At 41.0% G+C, this 25,220-nt stretch overlaps 1 protein-coding gene across 5 annotated transcripts in view; it reads right to left on the reverse strand.

Moving 5' to 3' along the window:
• The window catches only part of FRMD4A (FERM domain containing 4A), a 562,831-nt gene that overhangs the window by 175,331 nt on the left and 362,280 nt on the right, over nucleotides 1–25,220 (reverse strand). For all 5 annotated transcript variants that reach the window (XM_040343418.1, XM_040343417.1, XM_040343415.1 and 2 more), the window contains exons 3-4: nucleotides 22,601–22,695; nucleotides 15,830–15,922 (exon numbers count right to left, since the gene is read on the reverse strand). In XM_040343418.1, the coding sequence (XP_040199352.1) occupies nucleotides 15,830–15,922; nucleotides 22,601–22,695 (188 nt within the window). The remainder of the gene's footprint in view (nucleotides 1–15,829; nucleotides 15,923–22,600; nucleotides 22,696–25,220) is intronic.

A 25,220-nucleotide genomic window follows, 5' to 3' on the forward strand; every position in this document is an offset into this window, starting at 1 on the left:
AAGAAATGACACTTTGCTGCAAGGTAAAGTAGTGAGTGTACAGCTTGTATAACAGTGTAAATTTGTGTTCCCCTCAAAATAACTCAACACGCAGCCATTAATGTCTAAACCGCTGGCAACAAAAGTGAGTACAGCCCTAAGTGAAAATGTCTAAATTGGGCCCAGATAGCCATTTCCCCTCCCCGGTGTGTTAAATTTGGTGTTATCGCTCTCACTCTCTCATACTGGTCACTGGAAGTTCAAAATGGAACCTCAGGGCAAAGAACTCTCTGAGGATCTGAAAAAAAATATTGTTGCTCTACATAAAGATGGCATTGGCTATTTGAAAATTGCCAAGACCCTGAAACTGAGCTGAAGCACGGTGGCCAAGACCACACAGCGGTTTAACAGGACAGGTTCCACTCAGGACAGGCCTCGCCATGGAAGTTGTGTGCATGTGCTCAGCGTCATATCCAGAGGTTGTCTTTGGGAAATAGACGTATGAGTGCTGCCAGCATTGCTGCAGGGGTTGAAGGGGTGGGGGGTCAGTCTGTCAGTGCTCAGACCATACGCCGCACACTGAATCAAATTGGTCTGCATGGCTGTCATCCCAGAAATGTAATACATTGTAGCTTACTGGTCCATAGGTGTGGTGGGTGAATTTCCTTTAATTTTGTTTCAACTTAAGTACATTTTTAACAAGTACAGAAATTAGCATAGGGGGTTATTTACTAAAGACAAATCCACTTTGCACTACAAGTGTAAACTACAAGTGTATTAGAGTGGCTTGACCATAAATTCAAGCAACATACTGGGATTGATTTACAAAAACTGGTGCAAAATCTGGTGCAGCTGTGCATGGTAGCCAATCAGCTTCTAACTCGCTTGTTCACATAGGCCCCTTTCACATGTGCGGACCGTATGTCCGCATTTTCATCCATCCGTTTGCGGATGAAAACGGGACATACATTGGTCCCTATGTGATTGCGGGTGTCAGTGGATAAACATCCGCTGACACCCATAATCACCTGCCTCCGCAAAGATCCGATTTTGCAGATGGAAGAAACCCCAATTTTTTCTTCCGTCTGCAGATCGGATCGGATGAACATGGACACACGGTCCGTGTTCATCCGATCCCCCATTGGGGAGAGCGGAGAAAATACAGGGCGGTCCCTGCACAGTGTGCGGGGACCGCTCTGTCAGCCGCCGGCTCAGCGGGGATATACAGAGCGATCCCCGCTGAGCTTACGGACACACGGAGGCGGATCATTACTGATCCGCCCTGTGTGAAAGGGCCCTTAAGCTTTGACAAAAAAAAAAAAAAAAATGGAAGCTGATTGGCTACCATGCACAGCTGCACTAGATTTTGCACTCCCCAGTTAAATCAAGCCCGCTGAGTATAGCAATTGGATTCATTACCTTAGTTTCCCTATATCTTTTTAGAATGCTCCATAGATGGTCTTCTGTGAACAAATGAAAATGAGAGTATTTCTATTTAAACAACAAGTGGAGATAATAGAACTCCAGGTAAAATGTCAAACAATACAGATTCTCCTAATTTTTATCACCCTCATTTTGTGTAAACGTGCGTATAATTCCACGGTTAAAATTGAAACCAAGATTATGGTTGAAAAACTCTTGCAGATAAAAAAAATATTCAATGGCAGCTCTCTGTCTGTCTAGCTCTATTATACTCACAACTGCGGTGTTAATGTGCGATGACACCAGATACACAGTGACATTTACTGTTAATGACGCTCTCTGGCTCTCAGATACAAAACTGCTTAAAATAGAATATTCTGCAGTAACTGTAATCAATGGCAAAGCACCAGCCTTACAATTTCTCCATCCTATTGATCGCAGCTTACACTGCATAAACCAGACTCTGCAAAATTTCTCTATGGCAGCCTTCAAACAGCGTGCAATTAGACATGTGCAAAAGGAAACAGATGTTGCGGAAAAATAATTGCTTGTCTGCATTTTTGATGATCTTTTTCTTTTTAATTCCAAACATGCAAATCACTTGTCTGTTAACTGTTAGGAAGAAATCTGCGGAGAGATGGATAACACGCTACAAACTTGTTTAATCAGCTTTAGCTTTATTTTGTGGGTAAGCAACAGCTTGGTTTGGATTGGCTGGGTTAACAAGCACTGCAGTCCTCAGGATGGCAATCATTTCTGTGCAGACAGACGATCACCACATGGGTTGAGTGTATAATAAATGCAAATATTAGAGGGTGGCGGTATCATAGGGCGACCCCATCAAATCATAAAGCGCACCATTAACGACTAGAGGTAGGTATAACCCAGGAGGACTAGAGTTACTCAATAGCAGACTGTTTCTGATAACTGTAGGCAACTCAAGAGATCATTTCAGTGACCTAAATTGGGAAAATTAAGTAAACACAAGCTTTGATAAAATTGAAAAAATTATAGTAGAATTCCAGAATTAACCTAACTATTCTTAAAAATGCTCCGTACCCCTTCTTATAACTTATTCTGACTAACCTGTGTAAGAAAATTGTACATACTTACCTATTTTCTAACCTCTCTGGTCCGGGTCAGCGCCCCTGTGTCAGCCAAGGGCGACTGCAGGGTAGAGGAGGAAGTGCCAACAATGGATGGCCCATACTAAGCCTATGGGTGACATCACTGCTCCCAGGCATTGCCAGCCATGGGTGGTTCTGTCTGTAGGAGCATATGCACTGAAACCACCTGAAAAAGCCATAGTGTGTGGACAGATTGACTATCATGAAGGGGAGTTTACAAGCAGAAAAAAATAAGAGCTCAAAAGCCAGTAGAAGCCACTTCTTTGAGCTCCTTTGAGCAGAGGCTTTAATTAGGCAAATTAGGCGGTCGCCTAAGGCCTTGCACTCACAGGGGCCTCGCGACCTGTCTAATTTGCCTGACTGAGGAAGGGGAGAGCGCAGCATCGGGAAGAATGATGGCACTGCCTATGGATGTGCGGGACCAATCTCCTCATGCAAGGACTCTGCACTAAAAATGTATTACTTTTTCCCATTATGGGCGTCAGTGGGGCCTCGTGTCTAAGTTTTGCTTAAGGCCTCACAAAGTCTAGAGCCGCCTCTGCCTTTGAGCTGCAGTGTGCATGAGCTGTGAGCTGGGATGAGTCATGGGTTATTAGGATGCTGACAGGTTCTGTGTTTTTTTGCTGCAAAACATGGCAAAAAAATAATTAAAACATTTTTTTTTGGTGCATTTCAATTGAAGTCTATGGGGCCCAACTTGCAGCTGCATCGCACCAACACAGGAAAAACACGCCATGCTGTGCTGCACTGAAATGAACAGGCACCATAGAGAATAATTGGGATTTCCATTGTCAAGTTGCATCCGAAATCGCACTTGTGTAAACCAGGCCTAAACCAGACAAGTGTCTTTTTGACATCTATTTTTCCTTTCTATTGGCTTTCCAAAAGAACTAATGCAGTAATATGGAGGCTTAAAAAAATATTTACTGCAGCGTAATACTTTTGATAATAAAAAAAGTACAATTTGTTTAGAGATGAGACTGCACAAACGACAGAGGGATTTTGTTTCAAGCGAGGGATGGTTCCTCCAAATGAGGGACAGTTTGGATCTATGGCCACAGTACACTGTCAGACACCCCTATTTCTTGGTTTAGCTTTACAGCTGCCTATATCATGATATCATCTTTGAAATTACAGGGAAGATTTATCTATCTATGGTATTTATCACATTTTATTTCTGAGTCTAATGCCACGTACACAAGATCAGAATTTCCAACAAGAAAAGTTCGATGTGAGCTTTTGGTCAGAAATTCCGACCGTACAGTATCCGTTCCATCGGACATTTTCTGTCGGAATTTCCGACAGCAAAAATTTGAGAGCTGGTTCTCAAATTTTACGACGGGAAAAGTTCTTGTCGGAAATTCCGATTTTCTGTATGCTATTCTGATGCACAAAAATCCTACTCATGCTCGGAATCATGGAACTTAATTTTTCTCGGCTTGTCGTAGTGTTGTACATCACCACGTTCTTAAGGTTCGGAATTTTGGACAACATTTGTGTTACCGTGTGTATGCAACACAAGTTTGAGCCTACATTCCGTCGGAAAAAAAACCCACGCTTTTCTTGTCGGAAATTCCGATCGTGTGTACGCGGCATAAGTTCTTATTATCGGGAAAATGTTTATTCCAGAATAATGACATGTCTTTCCAAAATATCACTGTGTTTAAATGTACCTGTAAACTGCGTAGTCTTCTGGTAACAAACAAGATATAATTCTGGGGACATGCCATCTGCTTAAATGTATATTTTTGAAGTCTTGCATAATTGATCACCAATAGGGTGTTTTTTGCTACTTGAAAGGTGTATAATACTATCATTTAGACTGTGTTTGTTAGATGGATAATGAAACATCTAAGGGCAATCATGATCATCTAAGAGATTAATTTACCAGTCTAATCTTTTCCTAACAGAATCATGCCACCCATTGGACTATGGATCAACGCCATCACCTACAAACCAAGAAGTATATTTATAATACATGATATTCTGAATTGCAAATCTTTTCTTCCAATACTTGTGCCCATGATATCATTTAAAAGAAAATGACTGTCAGGCCTCGTACACACAACCGTTTTCCTCGACAGAATCCATCAAGAAACATGGTGGCAGAGCTTTTTTCCCGAGAAAAACGGTCGTGTGTACGTTTTTCATCGAGGAAACTGTCGAGGAACTCGACGAGGAAAAAAGAGAACAAGTTCTCTTTTTCCTCGATGGGATTTTCAATTTCCTCGTCGTGTTCCTCGTTGGGCTGGTTTTTGACGAGAAACACGTTCGTGTGTATGCTAAGAAACCCGCGCATGCTCAGAATAAAGTATGAGACGGGAGCGCACCTTCGGTAAAAGTAGCGTTTGTAATGGAGATAGCACATTTGTCACGCTGTAACAGACTGAAAAGTGCAAATCGTCTCTTACCAAACTTTTACTTAACACGCAGTAACATGAGATTAGCAAAAGCAGCCCCAAGGGTTGTGCCAGTGGAATCGAACTTCCCCTGCCGTTGTATGTGTTGTACGTCACTGCTTTGAGAATGAGGAGATTTTGTCTTGACCGTGTGTACGCAAAGCAAGCTTGTCGAGTTCCCTGACAAGCCTAACAATGAACTTGTCGAGTAAAACAATGAGTCTTTTCCGACAAGTTCCTGGGTCGTGTGTACGAGGCCTTAGTGTTGTGCATGCTAAACAGAATCTGTAGTAGGATAGACAAATAACCTTGGCTTGTAATGATTCAACATTAGAAAATCCCAGTACTTTGTCAAAAGCTCAGCAAGCCTAGAAAGCTGACAAAACATTATACCATAGCATTTGGCTAATTTGATACTGACCTGGACACAATAATAAAGAAAAAAATCAATGGTTATTTTAACATAAGATAAAAAGCTTTTGCCACGAATCTCTTACTGTAAGGCTGCCAACTCCAGGGAATTACAACCCAGTATCCTCTTGTCTAAAGCTATTAAAGATGCCTGACAGTGCAATAAAACATGGCACATGTTCAAAAGTGCACATGCTGATTTCAATGAAAAAGGCATACTAGATCCTGGCAGTATTTTTCTTTTATTCAACCATGTTCATTTTCTTAGTCTTGGTGACTAACCATGTGATTGAATGATGTTTTCTATATGTTATGTTGTGGCTTATAGGAAAAAAGAACAGTTTTAAATGTATATTAGAGTAAAAGAAAATATAGCACTTTTCACAAGTCTACAACCAAATAAAACTATTTTCCTAACTTTTTTTATGGTCACTTATGTTGTATTTATGAAAAGATTATATATAATTTGGCCGATTTACATTAATGCCCAAAATAATGCCCACACTGTTAATGTTTTTGTATTCAGTAATGCAGTTATAATTGGGCACAGCGTAAATATTATGGAGTGACTTACCAAACCTATTTTACTCCTTTACCAATAAAGGAGAATTAGACGTTCTCCTACACAAGATACTTTACTAGGAGGTGGTATCAAAAAGTGTTGAGACTAGTTATGTAACACGCCAACAGATGGCAGCACAAGGCTGCACGCACGCCTTCATAAGTCAGTGTGCCCAAAGACATTGTTCTGTGTACATTAGGAGCAATAAAACTGGTGTTAGTATGACTATGTGTGTTACCACATCTGCTATTTCATCATGGACAGCAAGTTAGAATCAAAATCAAACATCAAATTCTGTGTGAAGCTGGGCAAATCTGTCACAGAGACGTTTAACATCATTTGGCAAGTTTACGACAATGCTGCAATTAGCCGTTCAAAGTGTTTTGGGTGGCACGCACGATTGTTCCCCCCGACAATCATTATGCACAAGTCGCCAAATGGTTTCGACGTTTTCAGGGGTTGAACTGGTTGAACTTGCTAAAGGTCTTTGTGATCTCTCATCCAGTCTTCCAGTGATGGTTTTCCACTCTTGAAACCCATGTGCCACTCAAAACACCCCAAACGACTCATTGCAGCATCAATGTAAACTTGCCAAATCATGTCAAATGTGGCAGATTTTCCCAGTTTCACACAGACTTCCACGTTTGCTCTTTAGTTTAACTTGCTGTACATGATGAAATAGCAGACGTGGTAACGCACGTGGTCAGAAGAGCACCAGTTTCACATCTCCTGATGTACACAGAACGATGTCTCTTGGCACACTGACTTATGAAGGTAGGTGCTCCCAGCGACTGTGCCTGCAGCCTTGTGCTGTCAAACTTTTTGATACCCCCTCGTATATGTTTCTTAGAAAATTTAAGTATTTTTTACCACCCTTCAGCATAATAATCATCACATGTTTCAAATGTTACACACAGATCAATATACAGATGATCAAAATCTGTTGCTGGTGGAAGAAAGAAAACATCATCATGATCAGAGTGGTTTTTATGCTGGTAAAACCTAAATAATGAACAATAGAACCCCACCGCTCTGCTGGATTTGTCTGATCCTGTAAAAAAAAACCTCCCATGTAGAGGGTTAAGTGAAGAAAAATATGAAAGTCAGTATACTGCAAAATGCTATAACATTTTGTTAGGTGTTTGTGTCTGCTCAGTTAGGTACTTATAGAGATCACAACCTCAGAACCTCAGAACAGAACAACAGTCTAGTGTTGCACTTAGTTATGTGAAAGACTATGCAGGTATCTTCATTGAAGCTTGTTTTTTTCTGAAGCTCCATTGATGATTGGAGAGGAAAACACTCTAGGAAACTCTCTCTACTGCTGTTTATGTAAACTTTAGCTTCAACAAGGAGTAGCAGTAATATAACTATAACTTACTGCTTCCACGTTTTAATAGATTTTGTTATATTGGTGTTGAAGGCACATGGACTGTTCACTTTGCAAGTTTAGCTGCACTTTACAAGGGAAGTTACACAACATTCGCTAAACGCTGGGTTAAATTCCCTTGGAGAGTGCAACTTAATTTGCAAAGTAAATGGTGTATTTGCCTTTATTAATCAACCCCATGATCTCTGAATGCCAGCCTTCGCACTTCGAAATGAACCAATACCTAAAGCTTAGTACACACTAAAAACTGAAAAGCTGAGAAGGTGACGCTTTACTAACTATACAATATTAGTACAGTGATCTCCCCTGCTGAGCTATTGTGTGCTGAAAGGGGGACTGCCTCCCAAACATAGATGTGCACACAGGGTGTTCCGGATGTGCCTGGGCACACCCGAATCACTACATGTGCATTAGCATTATTGCTCTGTGTGCCAGTGGGAAGACAGGAAAGCTCTCCCTCTTACCAGCTCTGCCATAAGAGAAGTGCTTGTACACTACTGCTTCACTGGTAGATAGGGAGATCAATGTTCTGGGGCCATATATATGTAGACACACATGTTTTTGAGATTTAGGGTACACACCCTAATGCCACAAGCTGCGCACACCTATGCTTCCCCCAAGAACGCACTAGTCATCACTCTCAGTCATTGTCTGAGAGAACTGATCTAATGCCGACCGGCAGACCCTTTTCGGTCATGCCCCTTTCGACAGAAGCTAGTCAAACAGCCGGCTTATTTCCAACCAGCTGCCGTACACATGGGCCGAATGTCGGCTGGCTTCTATTGATCCATTCTATGCCACCCAATATTTGGCCGGTGTGTACAGCCCTTAAGATTATAAATCTTGGCCTAGTGTCCAATAACACAAATAAACCTTGGAATTACTTGTGTAAAAAGCATACATTTCCTGGAGACTATAGGTCGGCCCTTCGTTAAGTGTCATGTGATTAAAGACAAGGCAGTGGTGACGTGACCGACCTCTGCATAGGTAAATGATAATATTTATGTAAGGCCAAAGATTGAATGAATTTTTAGTACCTAAAGCCAGGTCCAGCACTGGCCCACGTGACTGGAGGGATCTCAAAGTTCTGCCTTATGCAGGAAAGGAAAAGTTGTAAAATATGGACACCATTTTCACAACGGCTGAGATCTAACTTTAGATCTGCTTTAAGGCAGATGCTGTGCTTTGTGTAAATACCAAAATAACTGCAAATCTAAGCATTTTGCATTATAAAATGACAATAATGAAACATGGCAGTCAGAAATAACATCTCTAGTATGTCTTCGTATTTTGGTCCAATACTGCATCTCACTGAGAACTTAGCTTCCCAGATTTACCCATAGCATTTCAGGATGCTGCTAATCAGTCTATTCAAAGTAGTGATTTATTTCCTGATTTTTCTTGTGTTTTGCTTTCATTGGCATTCTCTCATTAAAATGAATTATAGTAGCTGTAATCACTGTATCCTGTTGTATAAAGTCATGTTTTTGCCATAAAACATTGCTTGAAAGTTTCCTCTGCTTTGTCAGATTCCTTGATTGCTTTTGACAGCCAGGCGTGACTTCCCCATGTCCTGGCACGACCTTTCAATCCAGCTTATTTCTACCTGTTTTAAAGGGATTTGTGTATAAAAGCAATCTACATGTCTGCCCACCATGCACAAGGATTAAGAAGCTAATTTATAAAAATGGGATCTTGTTTTTCCAATAGGATTACACTGATGTCTAGCGGAGGCCACCATCTATCTTGATTTTAAATCACTAGTCCTGTATACTTTCCTTTATTTGAGCTTTGCAATTGAATTGTGCAGATTACTGGATCTGGCACCCATCTAAAGTATCCTACAAAGTGACACTAGATCCCACTGTACAGGGTATAGCGCAATAATTTAACTCTTTTCGTTTTTTTTTTTTGTGAAATTAACTGTGGCTTTACACTACTATATAAAAGGCTTGCCTTTATTTAATACCATGGTACAAATAAAACTAAAATGCTGTATTTAATCTTTGGCAATGGTGCATAAAATGAAGACTAACCTGTGCTTAATCTGCAGGCCCAAAGTTAGTAGGAATGGGATATTTTTTTCCTTGAAATTTAGGTTAGTGTTATATTGTGAGATACTGGCATGACAATAAAATAAGGTAAAATATTTGTTAAATGTCAGACTTCAGCATCACACTATCAATCAATGTCCTGAAGTGTGTGAAGGATGTTGACAATAGAAACCAGAATGATAATTTACTATATTTTTAAGTGATAATCCTGATATCTTTAACTCTCAACTCCCACGGTCCAGTGATGCAGCTGTCTGAAGCCTCGCTCCTCTCCCCTTCCTTTCTGTGGTGCCGGTGCCGCTGTGTGTTATGAATGGCTGGGCAATCTTCTGGGAACCGTGATGTGTCCCAGAAGATTGCAGGGAGGGAGGGAGGAGAGATAAACTTCTGCTCTGCACTGTGGTGCCAGGAGAGGAAGTGGGAGCTGGATACCTGTGAAAACTAGGTACCCACTCCCCCCCAAAAAAATGACATGCTAAATGTTATCAGGGGGTCACAAGCACATTTTTGGGTGGAACTCTGCCTCTTCTCCATTCAAAAATAAATACAAATCTAGGTTTCAATTTGGAACAACAAATCTCCCACACATTTTTACTCTTGGGGTGGGTTAATTTTTTTTATATATCTATTTATTTATTAATATATTTATTTATGCAATTTATATAATAAATATAATTTATAAAATATGTGTACATGCACATCAGTTACTGATTTAAAGGTTACAATCTAAGGTCCCTATGTCACATGCATACACATACTAGGGCCAGTTTGGACAGAAGCCAATTAATATACCAGCACATCTTTGGATTGTGGGAGTAAATCTACACAAGAACAGGGAGAGCATACAAACTCAATGCAGATAAGTTCCAGTCAAAAATAGGAAACAGTGGGCCAGATTCACAGCGGAGATACGACGGAGTATCTCAGATACTCCGTCGTATCTCAGATACTCCGTCGTATCTCTCAGAGTATCTATGCGACTGATTCATAGAATCAGTTACGCATAGATATCCCTAAGATCCGACAGGTGTAATTGTTTTACACTGTCGGATCTTATGATGCAGTACCGCGGCCGCCGATGGGGGGAGTTTGCGTCGTAAACCAGCGTCGGGTATGCAAATTAGGAGTTACGGCAATCCACGACGGATTTTCGCGTTCGCTACGTCGCCGCTAGTCTAGTTTCCCGTCGCAAAGTTAATCGTCGTTTTTGGTGCCTTAACTTTACACAGCAATCGTATTGCTGTATAAAGTATGGCCGTCGTTCCCGCGTCGAAATTTAAAAATTCACGTCGTTTTCGTAAGATGTCCGGGAATACGGAATTACGCTATGCGCATCGCCGTTCGAAAAAATTACGTCACTGCGCAGGAATTTCGAAACAGAGCATGCGCAGCAGGTCTGGCGCGGGAGCACGCCTAATTTAAATGGCACATGCCCATTTAAATTACGCGGGCTTACGCCGGAGGCTGCCGGCGTAGTTTTCATCGCAAAAGTGCTTTGTGAATCAGGCACTTGCGATGAAAACTTGCGGCGATTTAACGTATCTACGATACGTTACGCCGCCGCACTTCTACCTGAATCTGGCCCAGTGTCTCCAGTGCTGAAAGGCAGAAGTCTTTACCACTAAGCCACTGTGCTGCCTACAGCAGATTTCATAAACCTCCAATTTATATGCTGTCATTGTTAAATACAATTAATTCTTTAAGAAACCTTATGATAACTAAAATAATATTTAGTAATGAATAAATGCATAAATCTGTTAAGTACTGAGACCATAGGAACAGGAATGTGGGAATCTCTCTGAAAGTTACAAACATTAATCTCTACGAGGGTTATGCATTCTGGGTCAAGAAGGCCTAGGAAAATTCACAAAATGTAACCCTAAGCAGTTTTTTTCAGTGAACAGGAAAACCATTGACATGGAAATATCGCTATACACTACTCGTAATCCATATCTCCTGTGCTAATAAGCACCCATTTCGTCTAATGGTATAATGCATCTTACCTATCACTCTATTTCCCTCATATCCCCAAGTAAACAGACATGACCACAGCTTAGGTCCTCATTCAGTACCATTGCTCGTCTCCCTCCACCAAGCACCGCACTTGTTTTTTTATTCATACACAACAAAAGCAATGAGAACCAGGAAGTGATGGCCCCAACAGCCAATCGCTTCCTCCATGGGAAATGACATCACAGGAAATGACCTCACAGGATATGAATGTCAACACAGGAAATCCTTCCAACAGCATGAGTTTATACAACAACCAATGAATAATGGCTAGGGGAGTCTTATGGGCAGGGACAGTGTGTATGTTTTAAACATGGATGTTATCCCTGACCATAACAATTCAAAATCTCCCATTTTACCGTTGGTATGAATCCTTATTCTGCATTGTTCAGGGAACAACGCATACCCGGATTATACTACCGTTCCTGTGGATGGGAGATTATCTGCAGGGGCATGCCATGGCCGCCCCAAAATGTGTTGATCAGGCACACAGGGGTGACATGAGTTTACATGTGCCTATAACCGATAATGCCTTTGCAGAGTGAACACATCCCCCTCAGACGAACGTCTGGGCATTGCACAGGGGCTCTTTCGCTGGCGGACATATCCCCACTCTGCAAACACCTCTCTCCAACCTCAGGAAGTTTTCCAATACCAGATAGGACTCAACCAGCGTCAGTTTGCCCCAGTCAGCTCCTTAGAGTGGGCTACGGGAGTACTAACATTGGAAGACACTATGACAATACATATTAAATACGTCTTCATAAAATTTACACAACACCATAATGGAACAAAGAAGCCAATAAATAAATTGCCTTTATTTTAACTTCTTAATAACGTGAGTGGGGGTAGGATATTTTTATATTTGGTGGCTGTGACTTTTTAATGTTGTGAACTGGTCAGACAGTAAGCACTCCAATGGTTCATAGGGCACTGACAGCAACTCACAGAGGGCGTCCCTCGGGGCCAGGCTGGTGTGGCTTGAGAGGGAGCATCCATTTTTAGGCTCACACCTTGAACCACCATTACAATGCCGATGAACTAAAAGGATTGCATTTGTATATATGCATGTGTCTGAGGCCTGTGGCTGTTATCATTCAAAATGCTTTATTTAAAACTATTTTAAAATGGAAATTTAAAATATAAAAATAATTGATTTATCTGTGGTTTTGAACCTGATGAGCTGGATTGTGAAAGTGGATGTGCAGTAAACATATGTTTTTTATGCAACTGAAAAAAAAATGAAATAACTAGTTATACCATAGTAGGGAACATACTGCCATGTTTCTATAACCTGTTTTCTGTTTATTGCTATATATTTTTTACCTCAAAGGTCTCTATATTATAGAATATGAAACTTAAAAACACATACACTAATACATGTTTACTGACTATGGAACAGCATGGTAACAAAGTAATTTGCAAATTTGCGATAGTGTAGTGTTTTATGACTTGGTCCCTTGCAGGTTAATTAACTGAGTATGGTCTCATTTGTAATGGAATCACTAAGAACCCAAATTCTTTCTATGACTCTTTTAGCTCCAGCCCCCACTGCTGACCATTACTGCCTCGGAGCTCCCATAACAGCATATCCGGCTATTGGAAGAGAAAGCATATAACTCAACACATGTTATTCTTAATTTCACAACAGCAAGGCTTTCCTAAGAATTCCCAAACCTTTTCATTAAGAGCAAAAACTCCACAATACCAGATGTGGGGATAATAGATCTGTAAAGAAACCTCACATCAGTGAAGGTTTTTAGCTATATTTATAGTTCATTTATTCTGGTCTATAGCTTTTGGCTAAAGCAAATGTGTATCTCCGGTTTCTCAAGACACTGGGGACTGGGAGAGGCTGGATTTTGGCAAATTAACTGTTAAAATCTGATAAAGATACATTCGAAAACAACCAATGTTGATACTTTCAAAGTCATAGTAATATCTGTTCAGATTGTGGATAGATGCTAGTAAAACAATGGTAACTACATGTAAAGGTAGATGTACATGAGAACTTTGTGTTATACTTACTGGTAAATAGAGTATTTCAGGAAAATTCTTACATTATTCCACTACAGCCTACCTTGAGAGATACCTGCTTTACATTGGAGATAAGCTTCCCTCCTCACCCGTAGCTCATAGACATTTTAAGTTAAGACTAAATGCAGTATCAGGCCCCGTACACACGACCAAACATGTCTGCTGAAACTGGTCTGCGGGCCAGTTTCAGCAGACATGTTCGGTCGTGTGTAGGCCCGAGCGTGCAGGATTCCAGCAAACATTTGCCCGCCGGGCCTTTTCCCAGCGGACAAATATTCCTGGACTTGTTTTAAAACAGTCCGCTGGAATCCTGCCCGCTCGGACATGTTCGGTCGTCTGTACAGACCTACCGTACATGTCCGAGCGCCCGCCATCCCTTGCATGCGTCGAATGACTTTGACGCATGCGTGGAAGCATTTAACTGGCAGGCCCGCCCACGTCGCCGCGTCATTGTCGCGGCGACACCGCGTCATCGTCGCGGCGACACCGCGGACACGCCCCGCGTATTGTTTACGCGCGGATTTCTGTACGATGGTTAGTACAGCCATCGTACAGAAATCCCCGGGCAGACATGTACGGTGAAAACGGTCCGGCGGACCGGTTTCATCGTACATGTTTGCCCGTGTGTACACGGCCTCAAAGAATACTTTATGTACCACCCATGCTAGAATGAAATAAGTCCAAATAATCCTCAATGATTCTAAAGAACCCAGCTGCCACTCTATGCGCACCTGTATTTGCACTACAGTGATCAAAAAACTAAACTAGGTCAACACTACCTAAAATACAATGCTTAAATACAAATATGTGACCAAACGCGCCCCTAGTGGCCTGCGCGAGAGCCAACATATAGCTACGGGCTCTCGCACAGGGGAGCCAACCTGCCGCTGTAAAATTATGAAAAGTAGTTAAATCCAGTATGGCAAGATGTAAATATTAATATATGTTTGGATAACACCTACTTTATAAATGCTACATACCCCAATTCACGTAGCATAACTAAGACTCAATCACACTTGAGCATTTTTTTAGCTTAGGTGTTTTTGCCCCATAGACTAATGGGAGCCATACGCACCCGAAGAACTCTTCTCCTTCACTAGAACTGCTCTAGAACTGCTCTCCTCCCCTTGCCCAGCCCAGGATACTATTGCCTTAAACTTTATACACATGCAAAAACTCTTGCTCAAAGCTTGCAAAATGCCTAAAAAGCACCTGAAAAGCAAAAGTGCTTTAAATCACCAGGAATATGCAGGGCAATGGCATTTGAAACTTGTTGTAATATATTAGAAAAAAATTAAACTTGTCCCTGAGGTTGATGTGTTGAAATAAAATAATGGGCATCCAATTTTGTTCTGTATGGGGCTGCGTAGCTACAGAAGAATCAGGGTGCCCATGCTGACCCGTGTCCACAGCCAAAAGAGCCTAAAATGGGCACGTGAGCATCAGAAAAATACACCACAGAGCAATGGAAGAAAGCGACCTGATCTGATGAACCACACTTTCTTATACATCATGTGGATGGCCAGGTGTGTGGGTGTCGCTTACCTGGGGAAGAGATGGTACCAGGATGCAGTATGGAAAGAAGGCAAGCTGACAGAGGCATAGTGATAGTTTGGGCAATGTTCTGCTGGGAAACCTTGTGTCCTGCCATTCATGTGGATGTAAATTTTGACACATACCTACTACTTAAACAATGTTTCTGACCAAGTACACCCCATCATGCAAATGGAATTCCCTGATGGCAGTGGCCTGTTTTAGCAGGATAATGCACCCTTCACACTGCAAAAATAGTTCACGAATGGTTTGAGGAACACAACAATGAGTTTGAGGTTTTAACTTGGCCTCGATTCTTCAGATCTCAATTCAATTGAACATTTGTGGGATGTGCTGGAAAAACAAGTCTGATCCATTGCAACAGGACTTAAAGGATCTGCTACTGATGGCTTGGAGATACCAGATACCACAGCATAACTTTAGAGGTGTAGTGGCATTCATGCCTAGATGAATCAGGGCTGTTTTGGAGGCAAAGGGGCCTGTTTTGGAGGCAAAAGTGGGACCTACTCAATATTAGGTGGTCATAAAATTATGGCTGTTTGGTGTAGATTTAAACACCATCTATCCTAACAAATGGTTAAAGATTTAGAAACTTGCCTTCTTTATTGTATCTTGCTCAAAGGCTTTCTATTGGGACAGACTCAAATTAAATTGTTACAAAAATGTTAGCAGTCAGCGATAACACCTCGTCCTAAGAGACATCAAAAATGTGCCCGTACAATGAAAATAACGTATTCCTTGCTTTAAATGTCAACAATTTGCCTTTGCTTTCTTTTTTATGTTTTCTTTCACAATATAAGTTACACATACTGTAAAATACAGGGATCATGCTGTAAAATAATTGAAAAAATATATATATAAGAAGACACAGGAGAACAACTCACCTTACACAGAAATACAGAACAACTGGACCAGACTTTTTGGGGAAGTCATGTTCAAGTACTCTGCGGTCCAGCTGTAACCAGTTCAAATGGCCCCTGAAAAATACAATAACAACAGGATTTCATTTCTATACCATTAAAACAGAACAGGAGAAGGAATATTATTACTGAAAAACTGAAATCACATGGCATGGATGATTACTGTGAGCAGTTTGCCAGTGGCCAATACCAATAACATACTGTAAGGGGGGCAGGCTCAACTGCTATGGGCAGTGATAAACCATGCACAGGGACAACCATGAACAGTCCAAGCAGGTTGAAAACTGTAATTTTACTGTAATTTTATTCACCAATTAGCAAACAAACATGGTTTCAATGCAGAACAGCTTTGTACAGCGAGGCCATAGCATAACATAAACCATATATCTGCTCATCCTACCTACTAACTAAACTTAGGTTAATTTATGACAAACATGGCATCTTGTAATGGGTTTCTCAAAAGAAAGGCTCTTGTACCTTTTCCGCTTCTGTCAGCGCTCAGCCTTTTCCCATAGCAGCAGACTCTAACAGTAGGGAGAGTAAGAGAGAACCCTGAGCACTAATCAGGACACTTATAAAAAGGCCTGTAGATGGCTGAGACTAAGTAAAATGTGGACCTCGGAATGTAAGCTTTTACCATGCGAAGCTCTACAAAGCCTATGGGCTCCAGAACCCAGGGCAAGAACTAATAACATTTTGAGAAAAATACATATTTTTTTCTCATATCAGACACAAACTCTGGAGTACATGTGTACATGAGAAACCTAGGTGACACATACACACCCTCCACAATCCTGCCAGCCAGTGCCTAAGAATATTATTACATCAGAGGTTGCACTTTCTTCATAAAATTGTATATTTTTACCAATGTGAGTAATCTAAAGTGAATAGACAAAAATTACATTTGTATTTGTCTAAGACCGGTTGAACCTCTGGAAATGACTAATCAATTAGCTGCTATGGATCATAACACAATAGTGCCCTTTGTGGTTTAAGCCAAAATATATTTTAGTCCAAGAAACAGCAGCCAGGAAAAAATAGCCATGATTCAATCTCACGGGAACAATTATTGCATCTTATTGTTACAATATAATGTACAATATATATATATATATATAGGATTGCTTTGCTGACAGCAGTATATTAACCATTTGTCCTAAATTCTCTTCAGACAGGAAGCACCACTTTCCCAGAAAAAGTCAGCCTTTATTCTTAAACATTTTGATTTATCCACATATTCATAATTGGTGATGTTGCCTTACAGGGACTAGATCAATGTATGGAAATAATTAGAAAGAAATGTAAATTTGTATATAGGTGAGCTTGTAGAAGGTGTAATGATTTCATACAAGAAACATGTCTGTTTCAAACGTGTGCCTCGTGAGGTCAAAGGGGGCATTTCCCTACGATCTCAACCCACTTGGGGTCTGCATGTGGTAGATTCTTACTAACTGACCTAAATGTCATCAGGTTGGCCATCAGTTGTATTGTGAAGGTGAAGTCCATACTGGGCCCTTGAGAGAGCAGTTGAGATGAAGAAACCTACTTCAATGAGGTGAGAGGGACACTAATAAATGGGCTTGTTTGTTGTCTGAACCTAACCATGGCCATGATATATGGGCAAGAACTGTCACAATCAAATTATGGATTTGAATAGTTAGCTTGATTTATGTACTCTAATTGACTTATATGCTTCTCTGTTACTTTGTAATCATGTAGCCATCCTCAAACTCTGCCCTGTATCTCATCTTGTCTAAAATCAGCCCTGTCTGCAGTGAAAGTGACTCTACATAGAGGACACATTTAAAGATTACAGATACTATCAAATGCAATTTACATTTCTGAGAAGTGTCCAGCATTACATCACAGCTGACTGGTATAGAGGGCATATACCACATGATTTAATAGAGTTCTAGCCCACTAACCTAGGGATAAAATGAATCTATTGATTTGAATAATTTTTGCCTTCTAGCGTAAACAACAAACAGGAGAGGAAAGGACATTGCATTGTAGGAAATCACATACAGTAATTAACTGCAGGTCCGACTGGACATGTTATTATTATTGTAAAGTGTGAAACGTGGCACACAATTATGGTATGTTTACAAAAATGCATGCCTTAATATAATTAGGCTTTTTACAAAACAATCTCTTTGAAGCATTGGTGTTGATTCACCAAAGGCGTTATAGCTTTGCAAGGGAATTTTCACTTTGCAGGAAATTTTCCCTTAGCATTGCAAGCATGGTGAAATTTTACTTTGCAAATAATAGAAAATCACATGCAAGAGGAATAAAAAGAAAACATCACTTTTCTTTGCACACGATTGAATGATGAAAGTCAGCAGAGCATTACCTCATTTAATTATCTAACAGAAAATCCACTTTCGCAAAGAACAGCTTATTTTTGACTTTGGTAAGTTAACCCCTTCATTTCTATATATCTTCTGGGCCAGCAATATTTACACTAATATATATATATATTTACATATACACACGCACATTGTATACATTGTGTACATATGCTATATAGATTAAAGCGGGGGTTCACCCTTAGAGGGCACTTTTTCCCCTTAGATTCCTGCTCGTTTTCTCTAGGGGAATCGGCTATTTGTTTTAAAATATGTGCAGTACTTACCCGTTTACGAGATGCATCCTCTCCGTCGCTTCCGGGTATGGGCTGCGGGAATGGGCGTTCCTTCTTGATTGACAGTCTTCCGAGAGGCTTCCGACGGTCGCATCCATCGCGTCACGATTTTCCGAAAGAAGCCGAACGTCGGTGCGCAGGCGCAGTATAGAGCTGCACTGACGTTCGGCTTCTTTCGGCTACGAGTGACGCGATGGATGCGACCGTCGGAAGCCTCTCGGAAGACTGTCAATCAAGAAGGAACGCCCGCTCCCGAAGACCCATACCCGGAAGCGACGGAAGAAGATGCAGCTCGAAAACGGGTAAGTACTGCTCATATTTTAATACAAATAGCCTATTCCCCTAGACCGAACGAGCAGGAATCTAAGGGGAGAAAAAAAAAATTTAACAAATGGGTGAACTCCCGCTTTAAGGAGATGCTCTGCTAATTTCCATCATCCAATCATGTGCAAGCACAAATACTACTCTTTGTTTTTGCACTTGATTGGATATTATTTGCCTAATTACTTGATAAGGTCATTTTCATCACATTCCGAAAATTAAGTGAAAATTCTCTTGCAAAGTAAACAGCCTATTTGCCTTTAGTAAATCAACTCCATTGTGTTTGCACATAAATTTGTTCAAAAAGATGATTTCTAATTCTCAGACATCACAACAGTAGACTTGGTATTTGCACCAATATTTTGTTCAGCAGTAGGTATATAGATCTATATTAAAGAGAAATGAACAAGCTCCAAAGTGGAGATTTTAGTTTATGTTTATATTTATATATGTAGCACCCTCTAGTAGTATGCTACAGAGGATAGGTAAATTTATTCAGGTCTGGTTGATTGTTAGGACTGTTTGTTTTCATTTTGCGCTTGGAGTGGCTCAGCGTAGGGCTGGGTGACTCACAGGTGGTGTAATCAGGACCTCCCATCTCTTACAAGAAACTTCTAGTGCTTTCTGGAAAGAGAGGTGGGAGGGGAGGTGGAACCACGTGGGGTGTTGAGGAGCCCTGACCAATCACCAATCTGGATACCCAGAGCCAGCCCAGCTGGAGAGGAGTTGTCGGGTTGGAGAGTTGGAGTGAGAGTGTGCCGAGGCTGTCGGGGCCACTGAGGGCCCCTTGGGCCTGGGCTCGAATGCAGTCAGGACCACTTTTAGGAACACATAAAGAGGTCCTGGACTGGAAGCATAAGAGGGATCAAGGAGAGGACAGCGGGAGAGAGACACCAGGGAGGACAGCTGGTCATAGCCAAGGGGGCTGGTGAATGAGGCACAGTCGGGAGGACTGGGGAGGCACGCCTGAGAGGACTGGGAGCTTGCAGTCTGAGATAGGAGCAGAACCAGAAGAGTGGACTGTGGTGAACGGGGCAGTGGAAAGAGGCAGCTGCAGCCAAGAGGGCTGGCAGGGCCTGAAGAGGGCTAACTGGGATCAGTAGCCATTGTTAGGGCAGCTACTGTAGCACAAGGACCTTTCTGCTACACCCTTGCAAAGGGAATTTGCTGAGACCTGCTGGAGTCAGTGTCAGACCTAACCAAAAAATAAGGCTAGCTGGGGAACCATGTGATGTGCTTGAGGAGACTAGGAGTAACAGTCTGCAGCAAGTGATGTGCTCGTGGAGTGAGGAGTGATGAGCTTCAAGCAAGTTTGAGCAGAAGGAAGCTGAAGGGGTATGTATAGGGAGTGTACATAGTTGTCCCAAAACCAACTAAAAGTGAATGCAGGGCTGGGCAGGGTGACAGACAAACCACAATTATCAGCAGCACCTACAAGGTACCACTACATATAAATGGGAAATTGCAAGAAATGTATCCAGTGGTGCTGTTTATGTTGCCCACTTAGCAAGAAGTAGCAAATACACTGGAAATACTTTCGGTATGACTAATTGGGCAATGTAAAGATATCAAAAGTGGTCTGAAAAAACAAACATTGCATCTAGGATATAGAACAATCAAATAAGCATTGATGATTCCTATATTCTGCTGAGCAGAAAGATTATGTTTCTGCTGATTACGAAAACATTATCATAAACATTGTTATCCTCAGCAATCAATAACTCATACATGTGGCAGGAATCCAACACTACTCATCGTCATGAGAACACCATCTTCATTGTAGAGCATGGTGGTGGCAGAGACAAGTTGTGAGGGTGCTTTTTATTAGAAGAGAGTGAGAAACTGGTCAACACTGAGAGCAAGATGGATAGAGCAAAATATGGGGCAATTTCAAAGGAAAGATGGTTTTAGTCTGCAAAAGAACTGAGACTGGGGTGAACAGTGAACGGTTTTCCCAGCAGGAAAACTGCCAGGAGAGCTTTTGGCCGGGAAAACTGGATGTGTGTATGCTTCCTCGCAGTTTTCCCGTTAGGAAAACAGCCAGGAATCCTGTCGGGAAGATAGAGAACCTGCTCTCTAATTTCCCGTCGGGATTGCCGGCGTTTTTTTCCCGCCAGATCTACTACATACCTATGGGAAAGACTGCGAGGCAGTGCCGATAGAGCATACACATGGCCGGGATTCCTGGCCAAAGCTTCACGGAAGTTTTTCTGCCGGGTTGTCAGCTTTTCCCTCGGTTTTCTCAGCAGGCTTTTTACCGCCGAGAAAACCGAGCATGTGTACAGGGCTTTAGAGTATTTTTTTAAAGAAAATAGGGGAAAATTTAGAGTATCAAAATGCGCACAGCTGGCAGTGACTTACTCCAAAAGAAATACAGCTATAAATGCATTCAAGGATGGTGCTAGGCATTGAAGTGGTATTAAATGCAAAATCAAAAATTACATAAACTATATGATGCAGCCTGTCACTAGCATTATTAAAGCAGTCGTCTGAATCCCCCTCTAACTTAGTTTTTAAACTTGTTGGTTCTGCTAATATTTTCCAGATTTCTTTATAGATCAAGCTGTGCAGCAAAAGTAGAAGTAAGAGGGTTCAGAAACTCCATTTAATGCTGATATCAACTTTTTGAAAAATATTTAAACTTTTTTATCACACAAGAAAAAAACTTTTCTGTAACTGCTTAAAAAGTGTTAGCTGGCGTTAGGGTTTAATATGTTGGTCATAAATGTAGTCCCTCTAAATTTACTAATTCGTCTTACACTACCCTCTCCAGACAGTGCTGCTGTCCAAGGGTGTTGCGGTTGCTCCTCCATAGATAGAGGGAACACCCTAAGAGAGGAAGTGTGTTACTGGCTGGATCCTTTTGGGAGATAAAAGGAAAAAAAACCCCAGAAAAACAGAAAAGGAATGCAGCCACAACATCTAAGGATTGGTGAGCTACAATAAATAGAAATTTGTTTTTGGGCTTAGAGATGCTTTATCTAACAACCAATACATGTCTACATCAGTGTCACATTAAAATAAATATTTTTCACTTTCAAATGTTAAAGTGTTCCTAAACCTAGGACCCTGCATCCACTATATCTGGTCTTCCACAGTACACAGAACATGAAGATGCAATTATTTTAGTATATATAAACTGCAAAATACCTTTTTTCATCAGCAGTATATCACAGTCTTGTGACTTCTATCAGTCTTTGGTTACAGTTTGTAGGAGGCGTCTTCATTCTCCTCTGACTGACCTATGAGGCTGCATGACTCCTGATCCTCTGTCTGGACAATGCTGATTGGCCCTGTGCTGATCACATGCACCCTCCCAAGAAAAAAAAACTCTAGCAGTACACACCAAACTGAGCATGTGCAGAGTGTCCCCAATGTCGTGTTCCATCAGGAGATGGATTGAGGACTGTGGAAGAAGTGTTGGATCAGAGAAGAGAGGAATAAACAGCATTTTTACACAATGCGCAGGATTACCCCTTAGGTTCCACAGTGAATATAACAAGCATGCTTTACTGCATAAACAGACTGACTTTACGGTTGTGGGTTTAGTAACACTTTAAATAAGCTGTGTACATTGAGTGGTACACATATAATTGAAAGTCAAAGTGTAATTTTTGATAAAGAGGGAAAGGGCAGTATTGTCATATTGGATAGGCTTTTGATCACTGGCAGTACCTTGCTGTCCCAGTGACACTCATTTCTCTCATATGATATGTGATGTAACATGTCAAAAACCAGAACAGTTTCAGATTTCTGCAACGTATACTTACGTTTCATCTGTGAATGCTATTCCAAAATATTCTTTCTCTTTTAGATTGAAGTGTGATGCCACTAGGTCAAGGAGCTCCTTTGCCAGCAGTTTTGGCTACAAAAGTAAAAGAAACGCAGATTAGGATACAATCCACAATCTATAATACCATATACAATTAGACATTAAAATGGGAAATACATTTTGCAGTTTATGTTACTAAATATAACATTTATAAATGTTGTTAATAATTTAGGTTTACAAACTGTACCAATGCAAACTTAAGATCCTATAAAATACCTGAAGCCACTTTTTATTATAATCAATTTATTACCTTTTAAAGTAAACATCTCTACAAACAAATGCTAACTTTGGAGACATAATAAACATCTTAGAGAGAATAAATACCATGGTCATTAAAGTAGTTGTCAAGGCAGAAGGTTTTTCATCTTAATGCAGTCTATGCATTAGGATAAAAAACCTTCTGTGTGTAGCAGCCCCCCTCAGCCTCCCTAATACTTACCCGAGCCCCATCTCTATGCAGCGATGTCCATGAGTCCCTCTGCAATCCTGGACTTTCCTCCTGATTCTTGAGACAAGGCAGCGGTGCCATTGGCTTCCGCTGCTGTTAATCAAAGTCAGTTAAGCCTCGTACACACGACCGAGGAACTCGACGGGTGAAACACATAATTTTCCTCATCGAGTTCCTTGTTAGGCTGTCGAGGAACCCGACAAGGCAAGTTTCTCCATTCCCGTCGAGGAAATAGAAAACTTGCTCTCTTTTTGGCTCGTCGAGTTTCTCGACAGTTTCCTCGACGAAAATGTACACACGACCGGGTTCCTCGGCAATAAAATATCTCCCAGCAAGTTTCTTGCTGGTTTTTGCCGAGAAACTCGGTCGTGTGTACGAGGCTTTAGCCAATCAGGAGAGAGAGGGGGCAGGCAAAACTGGGGGTCTGTGTCTGAATGGACACATGAAGCCGTGACTCGGCTTGTGTGTCCCCATAACAAGCTGCTTGCTGTGGGGGCACTCGACAGGAGGGAGGGGTCAGGAGCACAGAAGAGGGACCTGAGAAAAGGAGGAGCCGGGGCTGCTCTGTGCAAAACCAACTACACAGGGCAGGTAAGTATAACATGTTTTTTATTTTTAGAGAAAAAAAAAACTAGACTTTGCAATAACTGTAAGACCTATAAGTCCTATTTACTATAGTAAATCATGTTTATATTGTACAGTGCTGTTCAAATTGTTGGCGCTATATAAATCCTGTATAATAGTTATGTCCCCCCACTCATATACTAATATAAATATAAAAATAGACCCTTGCTTTGCAATGCAGCTACAAAGTCTAGCAGTAAAGCCACTGTTGATTATGAACACTCTGCAAAGCGAACAATCTTCGTTTTGTTTGTATTCTTGGTATATCACCGAGTCCTGGACAGTAATAACACACACACACACACACATATATATATATATATATATATATATATATATATATATATATATATATATATATATATATATATATCATCACAGTATACAATGGAATGTTAGTTTATTGCATATGTAAAAAAATATATTTTAAAAGTAAACAAGAAGTATGCTTTTTATACATATGCATACCATGAATGCATTGCACAGACAAATACTGTTATTTTGTTTTTCAACCTGAAAGATACAAAAGTTCCTAATGTGGATTACACAAATATCTTGCGTGTAAATTCCTATTTCGTGGTGAAAACTGATGTATTTCTGAAAAAAGTTGTCAGAAAAATGCAAAATTTGAGACAGGTATGTAAAAGTGTTGTGTATTACAAACTAGACTTCCATTATTCAGTCAATACATTTCCAATGCTGCACTACAACTACCAAGGATTGTCCAGAGTAATTTTCCTTGACGCAAAGGAAATGCAATGAGCATTTCAGAGATCTGTCCCTCCTCACTAAACCCAGCCCTGCTTGTACAGTATCCTCACTGCAGGTAAAAATTGTAACCATGCCACAACATACATATGGGTCAAGTGCTGAAACTTCCATTCCTACCTCTGGTCTGAATTGAGAATGTTCACTTAGTGAAGTGAAGTTTGTTAATAAGATAAAGATGTGATACATTCAATCGACCAATTATATACTAAATACTCAAATACACATGACTATAAGATTCATCAACTTACGTCCTTGAACATATAATAAAAACACAACACTGCGTGACATGGGTTTAAAACGGTCAGAGCCGGTTCACACTGGGGCGGCACGACTTCGGGGGCGACTCGGCAAGGCGTCCTGAAGATGACTTCAGAGGCGACTTGCAAAATGACTTCTGTATAGAAGTCAATGCGAGTTGCCCCGAGTCTCCCCCGAAGTCGTACAAGAACCTTTTTCTAAGTCGGAGCGACTTGCGTTGCTCCTATTAGAACGGTTCTATTGAATAGAATGGGACGCGACTTGTCAGGCGGCTGAGTCGCCCCAGTGTGAACCGGCTCTAACAGCAGCCCTTTTATTTAACAAATTAATAAATAACCAAACAAAATGATTTTAACACCAGGAGGGGGTCTTTGGGTGTCCTTAAATAACATTTTGATTATTATTACCGACCATGTCCTCAGCCATGCCCCATCCAGCTCGAAGACATTGTGATTTC

The sequence above is a fragment of the Rana temporaria genome, chromosome 3 (assembly GCF_905171775.1).
Source record: "Rana temporaria chromosome 3, aRanTem1.1, whole genome shotgun sequence".
Taxonomy (NCBI): Eukaryota; Metazoa; Chordata; class Amphibia; order Anura; family Ranidae; genus Rana; species Rana temporaria.